Source organism: Crocuta crocuta, unplaced genomic scaffold (assembly GCF_008692635.1).
Source record: "Crocuta crocuta isolate KB4526 unplaced genomic scaffold, BGI_CrCroc_1.0 scaffold1015, whole genome shotgun sequence".
Classification (NCBI taxonomy): Eukaryota; Metazoa; Chordata; class Mammalia; order Carnivora; family Hyaenidae; genus Crocuta; species Crocuta crocuta.
The window spans coordinates 214,744-222,221 of NW_027532631.1; the positions used below are offsets into that span (position 1 = coordinate 214,744).

At 38.2% G+C, this 7,478-nt stretch overlaps 1 protein-coding gene across 1 annotated transcript in view; it reads right to left on the reverse strand.

Annotated features, from left to right (window-relative positions):
- F8 (coagulation factor VIII) overlaps positions 1–7,478 on the reverse strand; it is a 118,072-nt gene that overhangs the window by 58,066 nt on the left and 52,528 nt on the right. The window contains exons 11-12 of the mRNA XM_077780655.1: positions 3,262–3,476; positions 1,384–1,534 (exon numbers count right to left, since the gene is read on the reverse strand). Coding sequence (XP_077636781.1) covers positions 1,384–1,534; positions 3,262–3,476 — 366 coding nt within the window. The remainder of the gene's footprint in view (positions 1–1,383; positions 1,535–3,261; positions 3,477–7,478) is intronic.

Genomic DNA, 7,478 nt, shown 5'->3' on the forward strand with positions numbered 1-7,478 from the left:
TGTTCTCAGCATTCAAGAGTCTCTCATGGTTTGCCTCCCTCCCTCTCCCCCACTATTTTCCCCCCTTCTTCTCCCCCAGGGTCCTCCGTTAAGTTCCTCCTAATCCTCCTATACGTGCAACCCCCTGATTTTTCAAAAGGGCAAAGGTAGGGCAGCTGGGTGGTTCGGTCAGTTAAGCGTCTGACTGTTGACTGGTCAACACGAAAAGAGTTCATCATTCATCATCAGGCAAATGTGATCATTAGTGAAATAAATCAGACAGAGACAGAGAAAGACAAACACTGTATAATTCCACTTATATGAGGAATCTAAAAAAGCTGAACCCATAGAAACAGAGAGTGTAATAGTGGCTACCAGGGGTAGGGGGACATGGGGAGATGTTGGTCAAAGGGTACAAACTGTCAGTTATAAGACAGATAAGTTCTGGGGATCTAATTTACAGCATGGTGATTATAGTTAATAATACTGTATTATTACTGTATTATAGTATTAATGGTGTATTAATAATACTTGAAAGCTGCTAAGAGAGTAGATCTGAAATGTTCTCACTAGAAAAAAAGAAACAATAGTTACGGGACTTGATGGAAGTGTCAGCTGACATTATGGTGGTAATCATTTTGCAAAATATAAGTCTATCAAATCAACACACTGTACACATTAAACTTATACAATGTTATATGTCAATTATATTTCTGGAATATCTGGAAATGAAACAAGGCAAAGAACAACCTCAGAACTTTGTGTGAATGGCAATATTTCAAGAGTAATTCTGCCCAGGGGCACCTGGGTGGCTGAATTGGTTGAGAGTCTGACTCTTGATTTTGGCTCAGGTCATGATCCCAGGGTCCCAGGATCGAGCCCTACATCTGGCACTGCGCTGAGCATGGAGCCTGCTTAGGATTCTTTCTCTTGCCCCAACTTGTGCTCTCTCTCTCTCACTAAAAAGAAAAATAATAAATACATAAGTAAAATAAAATTTTAGTTTTAAGTAATCTCCACACCCAATGAGGAGCTCAAACTTACAAGCTTGAGATGAGGAGCTGTGCGCTCTACTGACAGAACCAGCCAGGTATCCTGAGCACATTTTATAGTAAGGATGGATTATGCATATTTGGGTAAATGAAAGTTGTGTCTTATTTGATTTAGCCCTTAAGAATAAACTTCTCTGAATACGTGACACCTTCTAAAAGACAAAAGTGTATGCATTATATGATCACACATATGCACTTACAGAACACTGTATATGTTCATATGTAACAATTTTGAAGGAAATAAGACTCTTGCCCGAAATATCAATTAATCCATTATCTGTGCACCAATTTGGTGGCTTCAATTTACCTTTATCCATAACCCTCTGGACTTAAGTGCTGCTGCTTTACTTACTGTGCATGACGTTGGAGACCTGGAACTCTGGGTCATGGGGCGGCACTGCGTCTGCGTTGGGGAGGAAGCGCTTCATATTTTCTGCGAGGTACCAGCTTCGGTTCTCATCAAATATAGAAAATAGGATAACATTTCTCTTGTCTGACATCATCTGTTAATTGCACACATTGAAAGAAAGAAATGCTATGAATCTTGTAAGCTGAAATTAACAGTCTACACAGAAGTGATGGCACCCGTGTGCTGTACCTATACTGAATCCTTCAGTCCAATCAACTTCTCCCTCGGGTCACTGTTGTGACACAAAACGGGGCCTGGGAGGAGGAGCAGGTGCTACGAGCAGTGAGTATACGTTTAGAGCAGATGTGCCCTCAAAGCAAGAGGGTGACTGGACCCACTAACTTTGTTCCTTCTGGACCCAAAGCCAAACGCCGGCTGATTTTTTAGTACAGTCTGCAGCCTCATTTCCTCCAAGTTCAGATTAGAGGATTTTCATTCTTTAAAGACTCAAGTGATTATTCACCATTTTTCTTAAACAAGTTAGTCAAGTCAAACAAGACTCATGCCTTTCCTAAACTTCCATCTGGCAAGTGCCCTTCCACAAAGCTACCAATCTATAAAAAATTAAAAACAGAAAACAGAAATCAAATAACAAAGTTAAGATGGACCATAAAATGTTAACTAACACTATTATCTTAAATTTTCTGTTTTAATTTTTTTGTTTTAACTTTTTTAATGTTTAATTATTTTTGGGGGATAGAGACAGAGCATGAANGAAATAAATAAAACATTAAATTTTTTTTTAAAAAAGTTTAAAGTTATTTTCAGAAAAGCAATTTGTATATGAACCAAAAGTATGAGTCACTTGCTAACTGAATCTGTTAAGACTTAATGTGTGAACTGCACTATTAGTATAAATTTCAATTCGTGTAACTTAGTACTACAGACACCAAAATGCGAGGGGAGGAGACTGGAAAATATAGAAGTACATTTCAATCCTCTTCCCAAACCTAGTGGGAAAACTATAATTAGGAAAAAAATTTCAGGACTGGTACTTGGCCAACGTTATGCCTCTTGGGTTTGTGTTGGGTTTTAAAATACACGTGCTTTATTCCCTCAATCAATGCAATGTTTTCAGACTAGTACAAATCCTATGATTCATACATAACCACATTGACATGTAGTTAAGCCTCAGCAATACGGCATTGAGTTACTCTGGGTCCAGGCAATGAGTTTTTGACAAGCATGAGGCAGTTCTTATTCAGACAATTTAACTTTATTTTTTTAAAGCAACATAAGTGGTCTAAATTTTAAACATTTCTGAAAGATTTTATATCTTTTCCTGTATTTTGCTCAACAAATATTTATGGCACGCCTACTACATGCCATGCACTATGTTCGATGCTGCAGATATGTTAATTTTGAGTCACATGTGATGGGTCATCCAGGGAAGAAGGCTGGTAGCTCAGCATGGAAACATGAGCAAGATCACCTAAAGAAAGTGGAATTAAAATTTTTAACGTTTTATTTATGTAAGTCATCGCTACACCCAATGAGGGGCTCAAACTCATGACCCCAAGATCAAGAGACATGTGCTCTTCTGACTGAGCCGGCCAAGCACCCCCAGAAAGTAGAATTCTAAACTGGAAATATTCTAGAGCCTAGGCTCTCCTATCCCTCCAGCGGGCAAGTTTATGACATAAAACTAAATTCAAACAACAGCTGTGAGAAACCCAGCTCATTTCTTTTATTGGCCAGTTTGGCTACTGTATCTTCTGCAGGCTATTGGGGGACACACACTGAGAGAGCGTAGCAAATACCTACAAGTTCATATTCACCTTCAGTCCATAAAACATAGATCTTGGAAAGAGAAGAACTCACCTGGTTTCCTCTTTGATCTACAGATTCTTTGTAGCAGATGAGGAGAGGGCCAATGAGTCCTGAAGCTAGATCTCTCTCTGGATTAATGACACTTGAGTAATATCGAGTCAGGCACCGAGGATCTGATTTAGTTGGCCCGTCTTCTACAGTCACTGTCCATTTATACTTGAATATTTCTCCTGGCAGAATTGCCATATCTTTCAAATGTTTCACACCTATGCACACCCAAACCACAAAATATCTTGATTAGAGTATAACAAGCCCCATATTAGTAAATCATGTTGTTATTTCAAAGGCTCTACAAATTTATACATACATATCAAGTTTCTCAATAAATTGAAACTAAATTTGCACCTATTATAAGTTTAAGATTCATGCAATTGTTTTGCAGTAAAAGTGGGTCCAAGACTTCAAGATATATTACAAAGCTGTAGTGATTAAAACAGTATGGTGCTGGCACAAAGACAGACACATAGATGAATGGGACAGAATAGAAAACCCAGAAACGGACCCACAGCTATATGGTCAACTAACCTTCGACAAAGCAGGAAAGAATACCCAACGGGAGAAAGACAGTCTCTTCAACAAATGGTGTTAGGAAACCTGGAGAGTGACATGCAAAGCAATGAAACTGGACCACTTTCTCACACCACACACAAAAATAAATTCAAAATGGATTAAAGGCCCAAATGTGAGACCTGAAACCTATAAAGATCCTAGAAGAGAGCATAGGCAGTAACCTCTTTGACACTGGCCATAGCAACTTTTTTTTCTAATAGGTTCCCTGAGGCAAGGAGATAAAATTTAAAAATGAGCTATTGGGACTTCATCAAGATAAAAAGCCCCTGCAAAGCAAAGGAAACAATTAACAAAACTAAAGGACAACTGATGGAATGGAAGAAGATATTTGCCAATGATTTATCAGTTAAAGGGTTACTATACAAAATCTATAAAGAACTTATCAAACTCAATACCCAAAAAGTGAATCATCCCATTAAAAATTGGGCAGAAGACATGAGTAGACATGTTTCCAAAGAAGACATCCAGATGGCCAATGGACACATGAAGAGATGCCCAACATCACTCACCATCAGGGAAATACAAATAAAAAGCACATTGAGATACCACCTCACACCTGTCAGAATGGCTGGTATTGAAAAGACAAGAAACAATGGGTGTTGGCGAAGATGCAGAGAAAGAGGAGCCCTCTTGCACTGTTGGTGGGAATGCAAACTGGTGCAGCCCCTCTGGAAAACAGCGTGGAGGTTCTTAAAAAAATAAAAATAGAAATACCTTATGATCCAATAATTGCACTACCAGGTATTTACCCCAAGGATACAAAACACCAATTCAAAGGAATCCATGCACCCCTATGTTTACAGCAGCATTATCGACAACAGCCAAGATATGAAAGCAGCCCAAGTGTCCATCAATAGATGTATAAAGAAGATGTGGGTGTGTGTGTGTGTGTGTGTGTATAAAATATAATATTATTCAGCCATAATAAAGGAATGAAGTCTTGCCATTTGCAAAGAGATGGATGGAGCTAGAGTATTTTGCTAAGTGAAATAAGTCGGTCAAAGAAAGACAAATACCATACAGTTCTACTCATATGTGGAATTTAAGAAAACAAAAAAAAAAAATAGAGAAAAAGAGAGAGACAAAGCAAGAAACAGACTCTTAACTCTAGAGAACAAATTGATGGTCACCAGAGGGGATGTGGGGGGATGGGTGAAATAGGTGATGGGGATTAAGAAGTGCACCTGTGGGGATGAGCACTGACTGAGGCATGGAAGTGTTGAATCACTAAATTGTACACCTGAAACTAATATAACAGTGTACGTCAACTGACTAGAATTAAAATAAAAACTTAAAGAAGTGAAAAAAAGAACTGAACAGGTCTGGGGGTGCCTGGGTGGCTCAGTCGGTTCAGGGTCCGACTTCGGCTCAGGTCATGACCTTGTGGTTCGTGGGTTCGAGCGTGCATTGGGCTCTGTGCCGACATCTCAGAGCCTGGAGCCTGCTTCAGATTCTGTGTGTCCCTCTCTCTCTGCCCCTCCACCACTCATGTTCTGTCTCTCTAAAATAAACAAACATTAAAAATTTTTATAAAAAAGAAATAAACAGGTCTGTCCACTATTACATAGAATAGATATTATTAAATGTTTACAATAAATAACTGAAAATCTATGAAGAAGAAAAAAATACCAAATGCTTAAAAAAATAGAGATATCAAAACCAGAGTGGTAGGCTACAGTTGATAATCCAGTTGACTTGAGAATTTCAGGCTTACAGATATACCAAAGGACTGCCCACTGAAGTTTTAGCTCACGTATGGTATAGAGAGATGTGGTATCCGAATAATGCTGCAATAAACATAGGAGTACATATATCTTTTCGAATTAGTGTTTTCATTTTCTTTGGGCACTCAATAGTGGAATTATTAGATTATATGGTATTTCAATTATACATTTTTTGAGGAACGTCTATTCTGTTTTCCACAGTGGCTGTACCAATGTACATTCCTAACTAACAGTATATGCGGGTTCCTTTTTCTCTACATCCTCTCCAGTACTTGTTATTTCTCATCTCTTTGATTTTAGCCCTTCTAACTAAGTTATAAGGTGATTTTGCATTGTGGTTTTGATTTGCATTTTCCTGATGGTTAGTGATGTTGAGCATCTTTTCATGTGTCTGTTGGCCATCTGGATGTCCATTCTTTGAAAAAATGTCTACTCAGATTCTCTGCCCATCTTTTAATTGTATTATTTATATTTTTGGTGTTGAATTGTAGAAGTTCTTTATATGTTTTGGATATTAACCACTTATTGGATATATCATCTGCAAATATCTTGTCCCATTCAGTCGGTTGTCTTTTTGTTTTGTTGGTGGTTTCCTTTGATGTTCAGAAACTTTATATTTTGATGTAGTTCCAACAGTTTTTGTTTTGCTTTTGTTTCCCTTGCCTGAGGCTCAATAAAAAAAAAACACAGGAAACAGTAAGTATTGGTGAGGATGTGGAGAAAAAGGAACTCTCATGCACTGTTGGTGGGAATGCAAAGTGGCATAGGTACTGTAGAAGACAGTATGGAAATTCCTCAAAAACTTAAAAATGGAATTACCATATGATCCAGCCATTCCACTATTGGGTATTTACCCGAAGAAAATGAAAACACTAATTGGAAGATATATGCACCCCTGTGTTTATTGCAGCATTATTTACAATAGTTAAGATATGGATGCAACCCAAGTGTCCATCAACAGATGAATGGATAAAGAAGATGTGGTATACACACACACACACATACACACACACACACACAAACACACACAATGAAATATTATCACTCAGCCATAAAAAGGAATGAAATCTTGCCATGTGCAAAGACATGGATGGAGCTACAAAGTATATAGCATTAAGTGAAAAAGTCATTCAGAGAATGACAAATACCATATGATTTCACTCATATGTGGAATCAAAGAAACAAAACAAAAGAGCAAAGTGAAAGAGGGAGAGGGAGAGAGGGAGAGAAAGAGCAACCAAGAAACAGACTCAACTACGGAGAACACATTGAGGGTCACCAGAGGGGAGGCAGGTGGGGGATGGGTGAGCTAGGCGACGGGGATGAAGGAGTGCACTTGTGGTGATGAGCACCGGGTGTTGTATGGAAGTGTTGAATCACTATGTAGTACACCTGAAACTAAGATTACGCTCTTAACTCTACTGGAATTACAATTTAAAAATAATGTAAAAATAAAATTAAATTGAGACACGTTGAGACACCTCTTTTCACCTACGAGATTGGCAGGATTTTTAAAAACTGTCCATGTCTAGATATCAATAATGTGGGGAATAACAGCTTCATATATGAGCAGTAGGACTGTGAATTGTAACTTTATTTGGGGGCAAAGGTCTGGCTAGCTATTAAAACTAAAAATATGTATAGTGTGACTCAGAAATTCCAGTTTGAGGTCAGTGAACTTCAAGATAGGTCAATGGAAACTACCCAACCTACAGATGAGAGGGAGAAAGAAAAAAAATATGATGAAAACATTAAGGTGTGTGGGACAATACCAAGAGGTCAAACAGTCTTGTAATTAGAGACCCAGGAAAGGGGATAGAGAATAGGGTAGAAAATTTATTAGGGAAGAAATAATGACCACAATCTTTCCGAATTTGTAAAAACAAATTTACAGATCTCGGAAGATCAGTAAAC